This window comes from Orycteropus afer, unplaced genomic scaffold (assembly GCF_000298275.1).
Source record: "Orycteropus afer afer isolate SDZICR_OR568_19922 unplaced genomic scaffold, OryAfe1.0 scaffold00094, whole genome shotgun sequence".
Taxonomy (NCBI): Eukaryota; Metazoa; Chordata; class Mammalia; order Tubulidentata; family Orycteropodidae; genus Orycteropus; species Orycteropus afer.
The window spans coordinates 7,463,857-7,486,219 of record NW_006921681.1 but is presented as its reverse complement, the minus strand read 5'-3'; the positions used below and the strand labels follow the sequence as shown (position 1 = coordinate 7,486,219).

Sequence of the window (22,363 nt, the reverse complement as noted above, 5' to 3'; positions counted from 1 at the left end):
AGACACAGGACCTGACAATTCTAATTCTACTCTTCAATGTACCTTGTAATATTTGATACATATCACAAATAATATTTTATTTATATATGATATGAATAACAATAATACTGTTGTAACGCTAAGCCCCCCTAATTTACAGCTCAAACACCATGAAGCAATCCCGGTGTTCCTCCCCATTCCCTACTGACTTCCCCACTCCCCAGAGATAAGCATCATCAACCTAGTGTTCATTTATTCTAACTCAACTTTTCTCTAAGATCTGGAAAGATGAGAGCTTGGCCCCACCAGATAAGGCCTACATTTTTCAGTTTCTCCTGCAGACAGGTATGGCTGTACAAATGAGTTCTAGCCAATGGCATGAAAGTGGCACTGTATGGGCAATTCCAGGAGTTGTCCTTAGAGGAAAGGGCTTGTTCTTCTCCCTCCTTGTCCCCTTTCTTGCTGGCAGGATGGCAGACAGGATGGATGGAGCTAGAGCCATCCTACTGTCTCCCTGAGGACCTCTAGGCAATATTTACATAGCAGAGAAATACTCTCCTAATTTTGCATAAGTCACTCCTGTTTTGGGTTTTCTGTTATTTGTAGCAGAATCTTAGAAAACTAACATAGGCTGCATTGTCAGCACAGCCACAGTCAAAACTACCCTCAATACCAAAGACTCTTCACATGGTCTAAGAAACCTAAGGAGATGAATCCTTTATTCAGTTCTTTCCTATCTCACCTGCCCTCTTCAATGCACAAACATGGCTTTTACTCAGCAACCCCATGATACTACATCAGGCATAACACAGAGAAAACAAAATGGATATGGATCTTGCCCTCAAAAAGTTGCCAATACAACAGGAGAGAGAGAGAGAGAAGAAATTGCTCAAAATTAGAGAAGTATTTTTGATATATAAACCAATAACTTTATGTGATTATCAAAGTGAAATTTGAGTGCTAAATCAGGGGAAAGGGAGAGGGTGGGCGAGATTGAGACAGAGGAAGGAGAAAAGAAGAGAGAGATGGAAGAAAGACTTCCCTTTCACGTTTTGAGGGGAATACAGAGGCTGTCCCTACGTGATCTTTATAAGCAGTCACTTCCACAGTCACCTCCACGCAGCCCATTCCTAGCTGCAAGCCCTTCCTGCACCGTACTCTCTCCACAGTGACGCTCTCCTTTTGGCCTAGGGTCTGGCCATGGCTTACTGACTGTAAAGCCCAGTTCAAGTCCTGCTCCTCCATAAGGCCTTGCCTAAAAAGTAGCACTGTGGAGGTTCCCTTTGTTCCTAGATTCTTAATGTTTCCAACACTCTTACTGTAAAAGATGGCATGCGCCAGTCTCTGCTTCCACAGGCATGGGGCTTTCCTCTATAATCTAATGTGGCCACCTGGAAGGCAAGGCCTGTCCTCTACTTCTTCGGCAGCCTTCCCAGAACTGCCTGTATTCCCGGCACACAGAAGGCTTCAGAGCTAAAGATCCCTGGTAGCTCGCCCAAGGTGATGGTATTCCATGCCATTCTTTAAATCTTCAAGTGCACTTCTAATACCATTTATTCATTCAACAAGCATTTCTACAACACCTGCTAACTCAAAGCCTCAGGCCATGGATTAAAAAAAAATCTCTGCACAAGGAACTCACAGTTGACTAGGGAAGACACTGAAATAAACATAAAAGCAGAGTGGGAGGAATGCAAGGGGACTGAGAGTAAGAGGGGCCTCATCCCAGTCAGAATGGAGAATGGAGTTACCTGAAAGACTCCAACCTTGAAGAGCAATGGGGTAGCCAGCAAACAGGAGCTGGAGGACACTGCTGGCAGGGCACCGAGGCAAGTGCCTCATGCCAACACGTGCCAGGATGTCTCCCTAATTACCTGATCATTTGCTCAGATGATATAAACTCTTTTAATATTAGTCTAAGAATAATATGGAGTCCCTGAGTGACACAAACGGTTAAACATCAACTACTAGCCCAAAATTAAAGGCTGGCAACTTGAACCCATCCAAAGGCACCTGAAGGACAGACCTGGTAATTTGCTTCTGAAAGATCACAGTCTTAAAAACCCTATTTTAAAAAAACTCATTGCCGTCGAGTCAAATCCGACTCCTAGCGACCCCTCCTTGGGTTTCCGAGGAGGTATCTCTACAAAAGTAGATTGTCCAACCTTCCTTTCCAGGAGTGGCTGGTGGGTTTGAACTGCCAGCTTTTTGGTTACCAGTCAAATGCCTAGGCACCACGCCACCAGAGCTCCTTTAAAAAATAAATAAATAAACAAATACCCTATGAAGCAGTTCAAATACATAGGGTCTCCATGAGTTGGCAACTAACAACAATACAAATAATACTGTAAAGTGGGTATTATATAGTACAGTAGTATATTATATAGGTAAATATGTTGTTGTTATGTGCCGTTGAGTCGGACCCAACTCATAGTGACCCCTCCTTGGGTTTCCGAGGCAGTATCACTACGGAAGTAGATTGCCCAACCTTCCTTCCGAGGAGTGGCTGGTGGGTTTGAACCACCAGCCTTCTGGTTAGCAGTCAAATGCCTTAGGCACTATGCTACCAGAGCTCCCATAGGTAAATATAGTCTCGGAATTAATTATGTGGTGTATTTCAAAGTAAAAACTCAACATGCTGTTGATCATCTTCTGGCTGGGGGAAGACTGCCATGTGTCAGCCACTCTGAATGCCCTAAAGCTTCTTAAACTCATCACACAGTTTCATTTCTATGTGCCTTTGTTCTAGCCTGGAGTGCTCTTACTTGTCTGTCTGCTCACTGAGCCAGTCACCCTTCCAGATTCATTAAACATCTCCTGCCCTCTGAAATTGCCTTTTGCCTCTCTGATGCCGTCATCCTTACCCGTATACCCCTCAGGTGCACTGCTCTGTTTGCTCAACTGCTTTTCCTACCAGTCTGGACCAATTTGAGAGAGCAACTGGGCCTTATTCATCTTTTCATCCCCAGAATCTAGCACAGTGCCTGGCTCACAGTAAGCATTCAATAAACGTTTGCTCAGTGAATGAAGACAACCAGGGAAAATGTATGTAACTAATCAGGGCAATTAAAGAAGCTAAATGAGAAAGAAAGCTTTCTTTTTTCTCTTTCTTTCCAAGGATTTCTAATCAAAAAGTTCAAAGCCTTTCACTACCCTCAAATATTTACATCCTATTTTAAGAATAGACAACTCAAGCATAAGCAATAGGTCAGTTTTTGAAAGGGCCTAAACTGTTTACCAAAGACAGGGGGGGAAATAGTCTAGCCTAAGAAAAAATTATCCTACAAAATTTATTCTGGCCCTGCCTGTATCTCAAAGCTACCTTGCACCTTATCTCTCTGGGGAGAAAGAAGAGAAGTCAGTCTGGAGCAAACCAACCAATCAAGCACCTATCAGGACCCAGGCTTAGGACTGCACATGCATTGCACACATACTGATCCCGACTCTGGATGGAACAAAAGGAAATCAAAAAGAGAAACTGAGAACATCAAAGCTCTTCTCAGATCCCAAGCTGACTTTTCCTGAGGTCTCCACAACTTTCTTGGAAGCCCAGAGAACACTGGTTTATTCCCACACCAGGTGACACCAAGTTCCCCCCTGGTGTCATGTCAACCTCCTACCACTTTCACAAAGCTTTCCCTGACTTCTCAAGCCCACATTAATTTTTCTCTTTTCTGTATTCTTGTGGAATTTCATGTCTATATAATTAATTTTGGCATGAAATCATGATGTCTTACATTGTCTTTTTCTTAAGAGTTTATCTTACCTTTTCCAAAGAACCTATAAAATTCTTAAGGACCAGGATCATGCTTTTAATCTCTCACATGATACTGTACTGAGCACACAGCGGGTGCTTAATAAACACTGATGAGTGGAAATGGTACCATTCTGGTAGTTCTCTATCTTCTCTCATCCACCATTTGCTTTTACTAACATCTCAAGGACAACCACATTCACCAAAGAGCAGAGATATTGAAAGAGGCACAGAGCAGGACATTCCCCCAAGCAGGTGGGACAGCAAGCTTGAATACAAAGATCCATGAGTACTGGGCTCCTGTAGTGCTCTCAGGCAAGGTGCCTGTTATGGACGGAAAATATGTATTGGAATCCTAACTCCTATACCTATGAATGTGATCTAATCTAATGCAATGTAACTACCTTCCATAATGCAATCTAATGTAATGTAATCAGCTGAGGTCATACCAGTGCATGTTATTACTGTTAGTAGCCATCAAATCAATTCTGACTCATGGTGACCCCAGTATTACACAGAAGAACTGCTCCATAGGGTTTTCTTTGCTGTAATTTTAATGGGAAGTAGATCACCAGGCCTTTTCTTCTGTACCCAGTACAGGGGGGATCTGAAACCTAATGACTTCTGAGTTATATAAACATCAGCACACATGGACATGTGGGCACATCCTGGGGAAGATGTATGCCATGTGAGAATCACCTAGAACCTAGGAACACCTACGGTTACTGACAAAGACAAAATCAACATGGCTGAGACCCAAATTTGGATTTTTAGCCTCCAGAGCTATAAGAAAATAACTTTCTGTTCTTTAAAGCTACTCACCTGTGGTGTCTGCACTGAACAGCACCAGGAAACTAAGACAGTGCCCTTCCCTGAGAGGGGAGCATTGGCCTGAGCCCAGGGAATCCCATTTTCTGGGCTTGGGATACCCTTAACATGCCAAGAAATGGAAAGGAAAGGGCTTCTGGGATCTTGATACAAAATCGCCAGGAACACACATGGGCAGAGGCTATAAATCCCTCCTGGGACGCAGACAAGGCCTCAGTGATAAGCATGCAGATTGCACACCTAGTTCAGAAACTCCCCTGAGTTTGCTTGTAATTAAGGGGGTTAGAAAGGTAAAAAAAAAAAAAATATATAAACCCAATTAATCATTTAAATATTTAAAGTCAGATTTTTTTCCTCACTCCAGGATTAGTATATTTCATAACGCCAGCAGCAGACAGCCCTGGTTTTTACTGGGGTTCATTTTAGAGCATGTTTAAACTAGTCAGATTGAGTGATGCTTCCAGCAACTAATCGCATGTCAAATAAAAGATATTTTATGTAATAAATTACCGCTACAAGTAATTCAAATGTCATTTATCAGTTTTATTATCAGTCAGGCAAAGTCTTGTTTCTCTATATTAATCAAAATCAAGCTTTCTTTCTTTCTTTCTTTTTTTTTTTGGAGCAGTTTTGACACCTCTTGGCAAAAGTACAGAAGTGAAGAGGTAGAGTCGTCCCTGGAGCTGAAAGGAGTGATGTAACGGTAGGAGAAGAATGAAGGCACAGGGTGACAAGGAAAACCTTCAGGTATTTAAAATTACCATTACCATTGTTTTTATACTAGTGTCAAAGCAGAAAGGAGTCTGTCTCTAAGAAGATGTATTTTATTTTTAGGGCTGGAAGACTCTTAAAAATACTCCTACCTAAATACCTAAATATGAAACACTTTTTCTCAGTAAGATCTGGACCTAACGTGGTTTAAATGACTGAGCCACACACCTACTGCCCCTCATTCTTTTGCCTCTTTCAGAAAGACTAAGAGTTTAACTCCTCATGCCTACTGAAAGGAGGCAAACCCATGATGTTTGACCCCAACTCTGACCAACGAGAATAATTTGTTCTGAGCAGGAAGTTTCCAAGTAGCCGAGAGACCTGTTTGGAACAGAACAGATGTGCATCTTAGAAAATTCTGCACCCCAGCTGCCACTGCCGGTCCTCAGCAAATCCCATTAAATGGCTGGGCCCAGGGACACAACTGAAGTAAAAGTATGGAGACTCTGTCTTTGGTTAAAGAGAAACACGTAAGTATGTTTAGTGACCCAAAGCAAACACCGTGGGTCGGAAAGAACACTTGCTAGCCAGCGAGGACAAATGAGTCCCAAGCCAACAAGTAGCTGCTACTGATGACTCAGTAGCCCAAGCAGGAAGCTCAACATTGAAACACTGTTTCTCAGGCCTCAAACCAAAAACCAAACTCACTGCCACTGAGTCGATTCCAACTCACAGCAACCCTGTTGGGTTTCCGAGTTGGTAAATCTTTAAGGAAGTAGATAGATTGCCCAGTCTTCCTTCCTCGGAGTGACTGGTGGGTTTGAACTGCCAGCCTTCGGGCTAGAAGTCAAATCCCTTAGGCACTGCGCCACCACACCATCTTTTCTAAGAGGTCATAATAATGTTAATGGGTTTGTTAGCAAGGCAATGGTGAATGAGATAAACTAGAGTGTGCTGTTACCAGCCTCAGCCATCCAACCTTATCCTGAAAAGTGAAAGAAAGGAGGTATCTAAATGAGATCTGCGATACACAAAGGCCATTCTGACACTGGACCTGGCCGCTGGGCAGGTATGGAGGAGAGAAGGCTTTGCTTGCTCATCTGTAATGTCAGCTGTGGCTGACACTGGAGAAGTCAGAGCAAGAAGGTTGCTCCCAACCAGGTGTTGGGGGAACAAAAGGAACCTGTCATTTTAAAATAATCTTTTAAATATCTAATACTATTTTGAATCATTTTTTGAAAAAATAAAATTTCTGAGATAGGTAATGAAAATAAAGACAATTACTGTATAGAAAAGATATTCTGAAAGATAACAGATCCAGTGCTGAATTACGTTAAAGAAATAAAACTGAGCTATTTTCCATATCTTCGGAGTCCACGTTTTCTTCCTTTTAGACTTTTTATAAGTGATTTAAAGAAGGGGTCTGGCTGTATTATGAAGGTGTACATTTATTACTACCATGAATAAACTTTATTCCTAGAGTAGTTTTCATTTAACAACAAAACAAAACCCCTCATAGGTCATGGTCTCGCATAATAACCAAAAGCAACATTTAAAAAGGACCTTTAAATTTTAATCTGAAATTCTCTAACAGACTCCTACTGTATGTGCTCGGCCTGTGGTTCTAACTCATCATCTGCTCTGCAGGAAGAAGATGTAGTCTGCTCTCGTAAAGATTTACAGCCTTGGAAACCCGATGGGACGGTCCTACTTGGTCCTACAGGGTCACTATGAGTCAGAATCGACTCAACAGCAATGTGTTTTTTACAGTCAGAACTCGAAGGAAGAGAGGAAAGGAATGGAAGGGAGGGGAGAAAGGAAAAAAGAAGGGGAGGAAGGAGGGAGGGGGAAGAAGGTCAACCAACCTAAGCCTACTAATATTAACTTCAAAAGTAAAATTAGGAGACAAGTCATTTCAGTGAGCAAAGGAGAACGCACTCATGCATCAGGTACCCTTGCTGTCACTAGGGAGACCATAATATTCAAAAGTACTGGTGTAAGAAATAAAAACAGGACCAACAGATACTTTCACTATTCCCTGTAACCAAAATATTCAAAATAACATAATGAAACTCATTTATTCTGGTCCCTTATTTCTTCTTAAAACTTTGTCACATACTTAAAAGTTTGAGTAGAAGAGTATTTGAGTATGTCACATTCTTTGGGAAAAACTCAAAGCGCTTTCCAGGGTTCCCTGTTTCTCCCAGCTTGGTGAGTTTGGGAGACATGAAGAATTGCTCTCTGGCCAGAGTCCTGAATCCCAATCAAGGTTAAAGTGGGAGTGGGAGCGGGTGACTTACTGTATGGCTGAGGAAGGAGGTGAGGGGGCTGGACAGGAACCACCTGTGTGGCTGGGCCCAAGGACGAAGGCTCGTCGGCAGCAGTGCCCGACTGCTGGAAAGCCAAATCAATCTCTTCATCTGTCAGCCCTGGGGGAAGAGGACATAATTGCAGATGAGTACCCTTCTCCATTGTCTATGGCCGCAATGCAGTCTTCATTGAGAAAAGACCCTCTCAGCCACAGAACGCCTAGCACCCTGGGAAGTTGCCGCCTCCATTTCGGATTCTCCGGAACCTCTCAGTTGCAATTTAACCTTAAGCGACAGAATATTAGCCTCAACACTGCTTCCAAATGTGGCTCATTCAATTTCCTTAATTTATCCTTGAGTTTATTGCTGCTTTTGAAGTCGCTCTGTACTGCAATTCTCCATTCTTCCCCTGAAAACAGATACCATCAACTGCAAATGTGGCTCATTTTAATCTGTAATGGTGTTAAAAAAAAGAGGGGAAAAAACTAACAATAATGCATGAAAACAGACAGGGAAACAAAAAACTAATTATTGGGTGAGACGACTAATTAGTCTAGATTGTTTCCGAAGACGGGAATAATTTGCTTTATTTTATGACAAATGCAGAAATAAAAAGAAAAATCAGGACTGACTGTGATTAGTATGAATGGGATACAGAACGTAAAGAAGAAAATAAAACAAGAAAACAGAACAAAACAAGGCCAGGCCCAAACTTTCAGATGATTATTGCTCTAGCCTATCACAGGCTGCCTATATCGCCTTTGGCTAGTTTTTCTTTTTCCCTTTTTTTTCATCCTCCCAACACCGCACGTGGGACATCAGGAAATCACAGGGCGCCATCTGCAGTGGCTAGAACATTTGGAGAGGATTTACCCATGAAAGAATGAAAGGCAAGTGAGAAACCCATGAAGACCCCATTTCCAGCAGACACACAGCTGGAATAGCTTCAGTGGGTCTGAGGCAGGCAGGGGGATGCCCTAACCGACCCAAAGAACAGCAGCACAGCGTGGCTCACAGGTGTGAGAAGAACTTCCTCCAAGGCCAACCCGGAAAGGAACTGAGAGGGTACAAAAGAGCCCTGGCCACTGGAGTGGGAAAAGCAGGTGGGAGGTCACACTAGCCTGCAAAAGACCACTCCAGCCAGCCCGTGTTATTCCAGGAATCCCACTCTCCAGTCCAGCCGCAACAGGGAGCGGAGCTTTTAAACTCGAGGCGAGAGCTCTTCCACATCTGGTCGGCAGCGCTCCATTAGAGGCCCACAGCATGGTATATTTGCCCCTGGAGGTGGATGAAGTACAAGGAGGTTCTGAGGATCAGCATCTTCAAAAGCATGGTGCCTCACACTCTGTGCCAAGGGGCTAATAGATGGTGCACATTAATGCTGGAGAGCACAGCTCGGCCCTGCGCCATACTGGCACAGGAGGTGACTACAGCCATCCCTCAGACTTTTCAGGCCCCACCGCAACCGATCAGGGGAGAATGACTATGCTGAATAGCCTTGGACTCTTTCTTTCCTTCTTGCACAGAGCAGTTGAGGTCTGTTCCCATTTGAAACTGCAGCTCTTCTTCCCCCTCCCCTCGTCTCACAGTGGAGCTGCCCAGTGTAGGCGGGCCGCACCTCTCCACTGTCTGAAGTGCTGCTGGACTGCCCGGATAGCACCATGCTCAAACAGACTGACCCGCCAAGGAGAAAGCTTCCAGGACTCAGAGTATCATTTATTGGCACTTAACGCCTTCCAGACACAAAAACTAAGTAAGAGCATACTAGGGCTAGACAGGAGACTTCTTCCCTCTCTTAACTCCCTGGCTGCAAAGGGACTGCTTGCTTTACCTGTCATTTTACCTCCCAAGAACAGGGACAGGACTAACAGGCAAAAACAGAGACCACACTTCTCCTGAGTTTGTGCCTCCCAGACTCCAGCCTTTGTAGTGACCGTCAATCACTCCTACTAAATAGGAAGGGGAACCCTTTTCTGAGTCCTCGTTAGAAAGACAGTGTTGTAACCAGTTCATAATCGGCCATTAGAGAAGACAGTGCATCTGCAACGTCAGCACAGGCTGATGGTCACTGGTACACTATAGAATTTTATAAACCTGGTGGTCCGTGTGCCTTGTCAGCCACTAGCTGCAAATGAGGATAATTTTCCCAAAAGGAGCATTCAGTTGCATTCTCATTTTCCCTTTTGGCTCTTTCAAATATAAACAAGTACAATAATGTTTAACGCTGGGGAAATACACAGTAAGTTACAGACTGTACTGCAGCCCTGAGAGCTGGAGCCGGTTAAAGGGGCAGGCCTCCCTGCCCACTTCTGTGCCCTCTGGCCTTGAGCTTTTACAGAGCCTATTTTCCTAATAAAACATGTTCCGTGCATGTTTTAGCTGAGCGCACGACTGAGCCCTGGCTTAAAGGGCATTGGTACTTCCTTCTAAGCTCTTATTTTTCAGAGACCTTATCATTTGATGCTCTAAATTTACACTGGCTGGGATTCTGATATCCCTTGTTCTCCAGCAGAATCAGGATTGTGATTTAGTTACATGAAATGAATTATTATTTTTCTCCTTCTTAAAAAAAATAATAAGCATTTTAGCGATCTCACTGAATAATAGAAATTTCTGAGCTGCACCATCACTCCTGCCATACTCTCATTTAAGAGATAAAAAACTGAAGCCCAAAGAGGGTAAAAATCTATGTGCCAAATCATACAAGAAAGACTGGTCGTGCCAATGACAACCCAGGCTCAGCACCTCCCACAGAGGTACCAGGCATCAGACAACAGAATCAGGAACTACATCTTAAATCTTCAGTCTTGTGAAAGGGTTTGATAAAGACTAAATTTTTTTCTCCTACTTCCAGCATAGGCACCCCAATCTAGAGATAAGAGCCAATGAATATTGTTTTGGGGGCTACACCAAAACAACATGGGAACATAACCTGTGGGCCCTCTTGTGAATGACACCTGGACAACTCTTAGACCACCACCTAAGTGATAAGTAAGACAGCCCTGGTCTCCTCATATTCTAACTCCAATCAGTCTCATATGCCTCTCAGAGGCTGGTGCCCATGCTCCCCTGAATCTCCTCTTCCCCTGGAGTGTTCCCAGCTTAGGTAGGGCTGACCATCTTGGGGGATGTCATCGGCTCCTAATGCTGAAATGACCTGGCTTTAGGGATGAGATATTGCCATAGGACCATCTATAAGAAATCCAGGTTCCCTAGTCCCATTCCCCCACACACCCCTATCCAGATAAAGAGTGGAGATCTAGAGAGCTTCCAATGAAGACCTTGCAGAATTCAAAAGGTTAAAAGGAATAATAAAGGAAACTGCCAATTGTAAGTGAATTATATTTGGCTCTGAAAGCTGAGCTCAGGCTATATTATAAAAGGCATCTCTTTGCGTTGTTTACCATCACCCTGACTAATGCAGACCTTTTTTTTTTTGTTTTGTTTTAAATAATCTCATGCAAATTAGACACACACACTTCCTTCCAGTTGATTGCTATCTGCAAGGAATAATCTAACCACAGAGGGACTGAGCAAGGGCTGCAAAGAGCAGAGGGACAGAGCAAAGGGCTCACCACCCTATGGCTGCAAGCTTCCTCCCATCCTCTCCCTCCACTGCAAGTCCTCCTCAAGCTGCTGCCTTTGGAAGAAATTAACCCATTTTAATAAAGCCTGAGCTTTTCTGAGTGAATGTGTCCATCTGCATTCCATGGCACCACTAGCACTCTGTACTCACATACTCCTTCCATTACCTCACCACCGCCACTTGGCCAGTTTCCTCCTCCAGCCCCCTAACACCCCCTTCCCCGCAGTCGGCAGCACTGACAGTGAAAATACATTAATAGAAACTAAGGAAGGCCTGGTCAGCCGTGCCATTCACTCACTAGCTTTAGCCAAGAGCAGTGGGAACAAGGCATGCACGAGCGCACTGGATGTGAGCAGGAGTTAGTCACTGTGGTAGGCCCATAGTTGTCTCAGCTGCAAAACACAGCACACAATTCAAAGGAAACGGAACACCTTGCATACCCCAAATCAAAGCAACGTTTTGCAATCTACTTCCCAAAACCACCAAACAGTTCTTTAGCAAGGAGCCAGCCGCCTGCCACCCCACTGTACAAGCAAAGCAAAGATCTCTTTTCCAACACTTTCTCTCGAGGGCAGGTCCTTTTTAAAGAAAACAAGTGAGCTAAACCCTATTGATTAATTAAGCCCCATTTCACTCTTCCGCAACTGAACAGAAGGACCTCGGGGTGGCCACACCTGCCCATTTTCATCCCCTAAAAGACAAACAAATTTGTTTTCCTTTTCTACAGGTTTCCTTAAAATGCAAACAAAACCAAACTAATTGACTTTGTGAGCCAGTTGACTGCCTGAGAGCACAATGCTGCAGGCACCTTTCCCACAACTGGTACAAAACCGGACCGCAGGAAGGCTGTCTTGTTCTGTGGAACTGGCTGTGCACGGGCTTCTCAGAATCAGTAACCTCAACTCTGTCCCCAGTGACCGCTGGGCATGTGCAGGTGAGACAGAAGGAGAGACGAGACAGGCAGCAGTGCCCTGGGCATCCCTCATGTCCAACAGCAGCGAGGCCAGAAGGGTTCAAAAGGAGTTTGAAGAGAAGTGAGGTCAGGAAGGCCCGACAGCACCTTGAAACCCAGCCTGAGTTTTCTAATAAAAACGTAGCATCTGACTGGGATTAAGGGCAAGGCCAGAGAGCCAGCAGCCAAAGGTGGCAGTTCAGGGCTGGTGCCGCAGGCTATCATCCTCTTTCCTGCGCGCAGTCCCTCTGTTTACAGGCCTCAGGTGATTCATCTGGGGTTCGGGACACTGGCAGGGTCACCTCTCTCAGAGCACCACTAGTTATCTCCCTGGGCACACTCCTGGAGGAGATGAGGCAGAGAAGACATCCAGCTAAAAATACTCCCCAAATTAAAAGAAAAATCAACTCTCTCAGAAAAGGTTAGAGGAGGGGAAAGGAAAACAGGATTTTTATTTTATTTTATTAACATTTTGTTAGAACAGTAGAGTACAATAAGGACTCTCGGAGCCTCTAAAAGTCGTTGGATGACCTGTAGACCCCTATTTCCCAGTGCCTTGTATAAAATTGAATTTTTTAAACATAAATTATACGTAATGACGACACTGTAAAAACTAACAGTAATGGAAAGCTGTGCTGTATTTCATTAGCCTGTATTATTCCGTGCCACCTGATCCAGCCGGGCCTTGTTTATGAGTTAGTGTGTTAGCAGATGCCGATGGAAGCATTTGCTTCGACCTTGCTCTTCTCATTGGGGCATGAAATTACGACGGCAGCACCTTGATATTACAGCCATAAATACAGTAAACTGCAAATTTAAGCCAACGGCTCCTATTGTCTCTGAACATAAAGCTGATCGGTATTTATTTAAAAGGAGAACAAAAAAAATATTATATATCACCTTGTTTATGGGGCCTCCCCTACCCACTTTTCCATCCCCCTCCCCCTGCCCCCCCAACCTAATTCACTTGGTTAAAATATTAAGCAAATAAGCCAACTGCGCTTTCTCCTCTGCTGAAGAACTATTCCCAAGCAACAAAAACTGTTTTTGAGAAAACTAATTCCAAAGATCATTCCCCTGAATGAACGAGTTTTTATAAAAACTGACCTGACGGGGGGCTGGTTTTCACCATCTTGATATTGATACGTAAAGTCAAGAACAAGACCTGAGACTTTCCCCTCTCCTTAACTGAGGAAAGTTCAAACAACAGGAGAAAAAGTTGTTGATAAGGCCCTGAAATGGTATATTCTTACGGTATCCTTTTAAAAATTGTTAGGTAGAAGTGCTATTTCAAAAAGTGGCAAAACACTGCCTCCTGCCATCTAAGGAAAGAAGGGTACCTAATCAAGAATATAATTCTCATCTCAACCCCCCGAGAGCTCAGGGACCTCTCATTAAAACTTACACCAATCCGCTCCTTCTCCCAGTGAACCATAAAGGCAATATAGCCTTTAAATACATTAAATGTGGAAGAAAAATAAACACAAAGACAAAAGGACACTGGATATCACCCAGCCACGTCTGCTAGTATAAATTACCGAGTAAAAAGACGGTGCAAAATGTATTTCTCTGCTAGTTTAAAGACTGAATAATCAGGCAAGTCTGCTTTCTTGAGGTCAGTGAAGAAGACCAGGCTCTCTCAGCCTCTCAGCAAAGCAGGGCTACGAAATCTCAGCCACTTCAAAGCCCAAGTTAAGAGGTTTTCAAAGGATAAGTGGTAAGAAACGTAGAGCATCAGCAGGCAAGATCCAAAGTCGCCACCAGTGAAGCAGGCAGAGGACCATTTCAGCAACGAACTATATGCAAGATATGGGGTACAGTTTAATTCAAAATCAGATAGGCTGAGGTCAATTGTCAGGTCCAGCGCCCAGTGGTATCAATGACATAGCCAAATCAGCCAAGATCAAAAGTTGTTGTACATTTAAATTTGATACGTGATTCCACGAGGCAGACATAGTCCCTTGGAGCCCTAAATTATATCAGCCACACCAGTCATTGAGCTCAGCTCCTTCCGCACAAGGAGGAAACTTCCCTATAAAATTTATTGCACTTCTCTGGGGAGTAGTATAACTGGTGAACAAGACAGAAGTGAGCTGCCCCCCTGTGTAACACAAATTGAGATCTCTCATATGAAAGATTGGGAGGGCTTCCAATCAGTATCTAAGATGCCTACTTTCAGATGTACAATCTAAAGGCAAGAGCCCTGGTGGCACAGTGGTTACAGTACTCGGCCACGAACCCAGCCAATTTGAACTCATCAGTTGCTCCACAGGAGAAAGATGTGGCAGTCTGCTTCTATTAAATTTACAGCCTAGGAATCATATGGGGTAATTCTACTCCTTCCTCTAGGGTTGCTATGAGTCAGAATGGGCTCAAGAGCAGTGGGTTTTAGTCTAAAGGTGTTTTTTAGTAGTTATTGTTGTTTTCTTTTTAATCCCTTTTGGCTAAATTAGAAACAAAAGCAAAGAAAAGTTGCTTTCAATATCTGATCATCAATTCCAAAGGATAATAGCAACAGACGACTCTGGCCCCCCAGGACTTGGCAACAGGCTGGGAAGTCAGCCTTCTCCCGGTGCAGTGCGGTGCGCTTACCAGGACCAAGGGGAGAAGCTCTGCTCTTAGAGGCCAAAGCATTGACAATCGGGAGCCACTGCTACTCAAGACCAAACACTTTTAACAATACTCAAATTTTGCTTCTTTTTCAAAAGACACCATGAAGTTTGTTTAAAAAGAAAGAAAAACACCTTTGACAAGCAAAGAAATTCAGAACTGGACTCGAAGTTGGAGCTCATCTGGGTTATCTCTTGTTTTGTTTGTTTGTTTGGTTGGTTGGTTGGTTTTGTTTTTTTCCTTCTGTTTTACAAGCCAGGGTAAGCACCAGAGGCATAAGCAAGCCTGCCAATCCCAGGCTGCTTTCCGGTGGTGAGGGTGGGGCCAGCATGTTGCTCCCCTCTGCTATCTAACACAGGCACCGCATTTTAAATAAGCAAACTCTTAGAATCAGTCCCCAAAAGAAAAGAAAACCAAACGGAATATATGCAGCACGGGGGAAACTAGGTGAAGGGTTACATGAGAGCTCTGTGTACTGTTTTTACAACTTCTTGTGGATCTATAATTAATTCAAAATAAAGTCTGAAAGACAGAATATATGTACACATATATACTTACACATGTTTAGTTGTGTGTATGTGTATGAAATAAAAGAAACACAGACAAGAAACTGGTACCAGTGGTTGTATCTGGTAAGGGAGAGGACAGGACCGCTGGGGACACACACAGAATGCAGACTTTTCACTGTATATCCTTTTGAACTTGTTCCATGTGAATCTATTTCTGATTCAAAAGAATAATTTATTTTCAAGATTAAAGAAACTATTGAGAAAAAAAATTAATCAACAAAATTACTCAGAATTTTTATTCCCATTTTCTATAAGAGAAAATACAAGACAGAAATACACGTATCAAGACTTGCCCAGGACCAAAAAAAAAAAAAAAGAAGGTGGGGACCAGGTTTGCTGGTCCAATAGAGCCTGGTGTAACCACTGAGACTATGGCCCCTAGCTGCCCTTCAGGTCTGGAATTGAACCCACACCTGTGGTTTCCAGCCAAACAAAGTACAGGCATGTGAGTTAAACATTTACCTCAAGTAGACACACGCCCTGGAGAGAACAATCATGGGAGAAGGAAGGGCTGCTTATGCACAGGGAGATAGCTCAGGGTGCAGAAGAGTATGAAGGGATGGACACTGGGAGGAGGTAACTATGGGGAGGAAGTGGGAGGGGAGCTGCTGCATTGTAAATTTTGGTCAATGACATGAGACAAAGTATATGTGAACTGCTGTATGAAAAGTGAATTTACTCTGTAAATCTTCACCCAAATCCTAATTAAAAAAAAAAAGACATGCCCAGGAGCTGGGATTACAGTGACATCTGTAGTTTCTAATCTTGTGTTTAACCCATTGTGGCTATAACCACAGCAGCCAAGTACAAGGTGGCTTTTTTTTTTTTTTTAAATGTGTTTTTAAAAGACAGACATCTGTTCTATTTTGACACATCCTGGATGCCCAAATGTTTCTTTCAGCTCTAAATATTTGCTTCACCAATGGAAATGTTTCCATTACTGCAACAAAACACACATTTGCTTTGGGGGTGTGTGGGGTGTGCAGCCACACGCTGGTTCATATGTTACTTAAAACAATCAGATTTGGGAAACTCCACTGCTGGCCACACATCAAGGTGGACATTTTTTTATTCCTAATTTGCTCCTCAAAGAAAATCTTGTCACAAGAGGCCACCATACTGGGAAGTCACTATCAGTGAAGCAGGCAGACAGACCATTTTAGCAGTGAACTAAATGCAGCAATACTGAGGTTTTGATAAAAGACTGGCAATCTGCTCCAGTAAAAATTATAGCCTAGGAAACCCTATGGGGCAGGTTATCTCTGTCATACAGAGTTGCTATGAGTCAGACTCAACTCAAAGCCCACAAAAATGAAGACAGTCTATGAATATGCAAGTACATATGTATGCATGTGTTTATGTGTATATATACACATATGTACATGCATATACATGCACACACACATACACACACAAAAATGATAACATACCGCACACACTATTCTATACCTTGCTATTTTCACCTAATGAATCTTGGAGAATATTCCATATTAGTACCTATAGAGCTCTCTCATTCTACTGAGGGGCTCTATGCTATTCCATTATGAATGCAACATGATTTATTTAATTTGTTCCCTATTGAACAGTTGCTGTTACAAAGCCACAATAAAAGTCCTTGTACATGTTATTGTACATGTGCAAGTATGCTCCCAGAAGGAGTACTCAGATGTGTGCAGTTTTGATTTTGGTAAGTCTTGCCATCCTTAAAGTTTGTTTCCACTTACATTCCTACCAGTATGAGCGGGCCCAGTCCTCACGACCTTACCTACATGATGTTATGGAGCCTTTTACCTCTACCATCTTTAAAGGTATAAAAGATGGCCTCACTATAGTTTTAAGTACACTTTCTTGATGTTCAATATACATAAAGGAAAGTATGCAGATTTTATGTGACTAGTATAATGAATTTTCACAGTGAAAACAACCAGATCAAAAAAACTAGAATAAAAACACCCAGGAACCTCCCTCATGTCTCCTCTGAGGCACTAACTTCTAGTACCAGATTATTTTTATTTGTTTTTGAACTTTATACAAATAGAATAATACAGCTTGTATTCGTTTGTGAAGGGCTTCTTTTGCAACATTATGCTTGTGAGATTGTTGTCGCAAGAAGACACAGTTCAGTCACTCTTTGCACAGTATTCCATTATAGGGATGAACCACACATTTCCTATTTTACACATGATGCACATTTGAGTTGATTCCAGTTTGTGGGCTCTATGAGCACACTATGGAGGGGAACTGCTGGATCAGAGGCTGAATACTACCAGTTTTAACAGATACTATCAACAGTTTCCAGGAACCCTAATGGTCCAACAGTTAAGCAGTCAACTGCTAACCGAAAGACTGGCAGTTTGAAGCCACTCAATGACTACAGAAGAAAGACCTGGTATCTGCTCCCATAAAGATTACAACCTAGAAAACCCTACGGGGCAGTTTCATTCTGTCACTTTTGGCCGCTGTGAGTTGTGGATCAACTCGATGGCACCTAACAACAGCATCAACAGTTTCCAAGGTGGTTTGGTTGTATCAATTTACATTCCCCCCAACAGTGTAGGAGAGTTCTGGTTGCTCAATATCCAATACCAAGCACTCAAGTTTTTTTTAATTTTAGTCATTATGGTGGGTGTATAGTGGTAACTCTTTCTGATTTTAATTTGTATCTCTCTGATAAATACTGCAGTTGAACACATTTTTGTACTTTACTATTCTTATTAGGTACAATGTTATATATATATATAGTTGTTGTTATATGCCACTGAGTCAGACTGGACTCACAGCAACCCCTCCTTGGGTTTCCGAGGCAGTATCACTACGGAAGTAGATTGCCCCATCTTCTTCCGAGGAGTGGCTGGTGGGTTTGAACCGCCAGCCTTCTGGTTAGCAGTCAAGTGCCTTAGGCACTATGCTACCAGAGCTCCATATATATTTGTTAATCATGCTATTAGAATTTTGATTTTTTTTTAGCTGTTTGTACTACTAATTATTGAAAAAGATGTTTTAAAATGTCCCATTATATCAGGTATGTCCACTTCTTCTTTTGTTGTTGTCGTTAAGTGTCATCAAGTCGGCTCCAACTCATAGTGACCCTATGTACAACAGAATGAAGAATGAAACACTGCCCAGTCATGCACCATCCTCACAATCTTTGCTATGCTTGAGCCCATCATGACAGCCACTGTGTCAATCCATCTTTTTGAGGGTCTTCCCCTTTTTCTCTGACCCTCCACTTTACCAAGCATGATATCTTTCTCCAAGGTCTGGTCCCTTCTGACAACATGACCAACGTAGGTGAGAAGAAATCTGGTCATTCTCGCTTCTAAGGAGCACTCTGGCGGTACTTCTTCCAAGGCAGATTTGTTTCTTCTTCCATGGTATTTTCAATATTCTTCACCAACATCACAATTCAAATCCATCAATAATTCTTTGGTCTTCCTTATTCACCATCCAGCTTTCACGTGCATATGAGGCTACTGAAAATACTATGGCTTCGGTCAGGTTCACTTTAGTCTTCAAAGTGAAATCTTTGCTCTTTAACAGGGTAAACAGGTCTTTTGCAGCAGATTTGCCTAGTGCAATACATCATCTAATTCACTGACTACTGCATGGGCATTGATTTTGAATCCAAGTAAAATGAAATCCCTGACAACTTCAATCTGTTCTCCATTTATCATGATGCTGTTTACTGGTCCAGTGGTGAGGATTTTTGTTTTCTTTATGTTGAGGTATAATCCATACTGAAGACTTGTAGTCTTTGATCTTCACGGTAAGTGCTTCAGGTCTTCTTCACTTTCAACAAGGAAGGTTGTGTCATCTGTATACTGCAGGTTGTTAATGAGTTTTTCTCCAATCCTGATGATATAATCTTCTTCATATAGTTCAGCTTCTTGGATTATGTGCTCAGAATACAGACTGAAGAAGTACGGTGAAAGGTTACAACTCTGATGCACAGCTTTCCTGATTTTGAACCATGCAGTACCCATTTGTTCTGTTCAAACAACTGCCTCCTGGTCTATGCACAGATTCCTCATGAGCACATTTAAGTGTTCTGGAATTCCCATTCTTCTCAACATTTCCGTAATTTGTTGTGATCCACACAGTAGGGTGTCTTTGCACAGTCAATAAAACACAGGTCAACATTTTACTGGTGTTCTTTGCTTTCAGCCAAGATAATCTGACATCAGCAATGATATCCCTTGTTTCCCATCCTCTTCTGAATCCAGCTTGCATTTCTGGATGTTTCCTATAAATATATCACTACAATCATTTTTTAATGATTTTTAGCAAGATTTTACTCATGTGTAATATTAATGATATTGTTTGATAATTTCCACATTCTGTTGGAACACCTTTCTTTGGAATGGGCCACAGATATGGATCTCTTCCAGTCAGTTGGCCAGGTAGCTGTCTTCCAAATTTCTTGGCATAAGTGAGTGAGCACCTCCAGCACTCCATCCATTTGTTGAAACATTTCAATGGATATTCTGATAATTACTGGAGCCTTGTTTTTTGCCAATTCCTTCCTTCAGTGTAGCTTGGATGTCTCCCTTCAATATTATCAGTTCTTCATCATATGCTTCCTCTTGAAGTAGTTGAACATCAACCAATTTTTTGGTAGTGACTAAGAATTCCTTCCATCTTATTTTGATGCTTCCTGAAACATGCATCGTTCAATATTTTGCCCATAGACTTCAATTTATAACTGGAGGCTTGGATTTTTTTCTTCAGTTCTTTCAGTTTGAGGAATGCCAAGTATGTTCTTCCCTTTTGGTTTTCAAACTCCAAGTCTTTGCATTGTTTCATTATAATACTTTACTCTGTCTTCTTGAGCTACCCTTTGAAATCTTCTGTTTAGCTCTTTTATTTCATCATTTCTTCCATTTGCTTTAGCTACTCTCCATTCAAGAGCAAGTTTCAGTCTCTTCTGACATCCATTTTGGTCTTTTCTTCCTTTCCTGTCTCTTTAATGCTTTTTGCTTTCTTCACGTATGATGTTCTTGGTGTCATCCCACAACTCGTCTGGTCTTCAGTCATTGGTGTTCAATGCATTAAATCTATTCTATACATGGTCTCTAAATTCAGGTGGGATATAATCAAGGTCATATTTTGGCTCTTGTGGACTTGTTTTAATTTTTTTCAGTTTCAACTTAAACTTGCATATGAGCAATTGATGGTCTGTTCTATAGTCAGTACCTGGCCTTGTCCTGACTGATGTTATTGAATTTCTCCATCACCTCTCTCCATAGATACAGTAGATTTGATTTCTGTGTATTCCAGCTAGTGAGATACATATGTATTGCCATGATTTATGTTGCTGGAAAAAAGTATCTGCAATGAGTAAGTCGTTGGTCTTGCAAAATTCTATCATGTGATCTCTAGTGTCATTTCTATCACCACAAAGGGCATATTTTGCAACTACCTATGCTTCTTGTTTCCAACTTTTGCATTCCAATCACCAGTACTTACCTATACATCTTAATTGCATTTTTGGTCAATTTCAGAGTGCAGAAGTCGGTAAAAATAAATTTCTTCATCTTTGGCTTTAGCAGTTGGTGTGTAAATTTGAATAATAATAGTAATAACTAGTCTTCCTTGCGGGTGTATGGATATTATCCTATCTCTGACAGCACTACTTCAGGATAGATCTTGAAATGTTCTTTTTGACCACAGCTATGATGCCAATCCTCTTCAATTTGTCATTCCTGGCATAGTAGACCATATGTATGTTTGATTCAAAATGTCCAACCTACCACTCATCTCTTAGTTTGTCCACACTGTGGTGGCTTGCATGTTGCAGTGAGGCTTAAGCTATGTCACCAGTATTTCAAATACCAGCAGGTCACCCATGGTGGACAGGTTTCAGAGGAGCTTCCAGACTAACAGACTGGGAAGAAGGATGGAGCCATCCACTTCTGAAAAACTCGCCCACCGAAAACTTTATGAATAGCCCTGAAACACTGTCTGATACAGTGCTGGAAGATAAGCCCATCAGGTTGGAAGACACTCAAAATACTGCTGAGGAAGAGCTGCCTCCTCAAAGTGGAGTCAACCTTAATGACATGGATGGAGTAAAGTTTTTGGGGCCTTCATTTGCTCAATCATTAATGATCGGAACACGGAATGCATGAAGTATGAACCTAGAAAAACTGGAATTTGTAAAAACTGAAATGGAATTCACAAAGATTGATATCCTAGGCATTAGATACCAGGCTGAAATGGACTGGTATCAGCCATTTTGAATCAATCATATGGCTACTATGCCGTTGTTGTTGTTGTTGTTATGTGCCATTGAGTTGGACCCGACTCATAGCAACCCCTCCTTAGGTTTCCAAGGCAGTATCACTACAAAAATAGATTGCCCAACCTTCCTTCCGAGGAGTGGCTGGTGGGTTTGAACTGCCAGCCTTCTGGTTAGCAGTCAAGTGCCTTAGGCACTATGCTACCAGAGCTCCCAGACTACTATGCCAGGAATGAGAAACTGAAGAGGAATGGCATTGTATTCTTCTTCTTTTAGTTCTGTCAAATTATTCTTTATGTATATTGAAGCTGTTTTATTAGGTATATATGTGTCTAGATAGATAGATACACACACATACATACATAGTTATTCAAAATTCTTGGAAATTAATCTTTTTATCATTATGAAATTTCCCTCTTCACCTCTGACACCACTTTAAAATCTGCCTCATCTGACATCAGTTCTAGGTTTCTTTTAGTTAGGGTTTACATGGTGTACCTTTTTACAGAGTTTTGCTTTTAACCCTTATGTCTTTCTATTAAAGATACGTCTGATGTAAGCAGTATTTAATGTAGTTGTTTTGTTTTGTTTTCTTTTGAATCTAATCTTAACAAACATGGCTTTCAATGGAGTATTTAGTCCATTTATATTTAATGGAAAAACTGAAATTTTGAGGTTTATATTTTCCATCTTACAATTTATTTTCTTTTTCACCTGTTTAATGTTTTTTCTTTCTTCGTGCCTTCGTTTTAATTCAGTTTTTCCCCCTATTATTTTGTACTTATACACTCTCTTAATATTCCTCTTATGGTTACCAAGACCAAGAG

At 42.0% G+C, this 22,363-nt stretch overlaps 1 protein-coding gene across 1 annotated transcript in view; it reads right to left on the bottom strand.

Moving 5' to 3' along the window:
* PEX14 (peroxisomal biogenesis factor 14) overlaps positions 1-22,363 on the bottom strand; it is a 271,924-nt gene that overhangs the window by 25,911 nt on the left and 223,650 nt on the right. Inside the window, exon 5 of the mRNA XM_007942619.2 lies at positions 7,573-7,701. Within this exon, the coding sequence (XP_007940810.2) occupies positions 7,573-7,701 (129 nt within the window). The remainder of the gene's footprint in view (positions 1-7,572; positions 7,702-22,363) is intronic.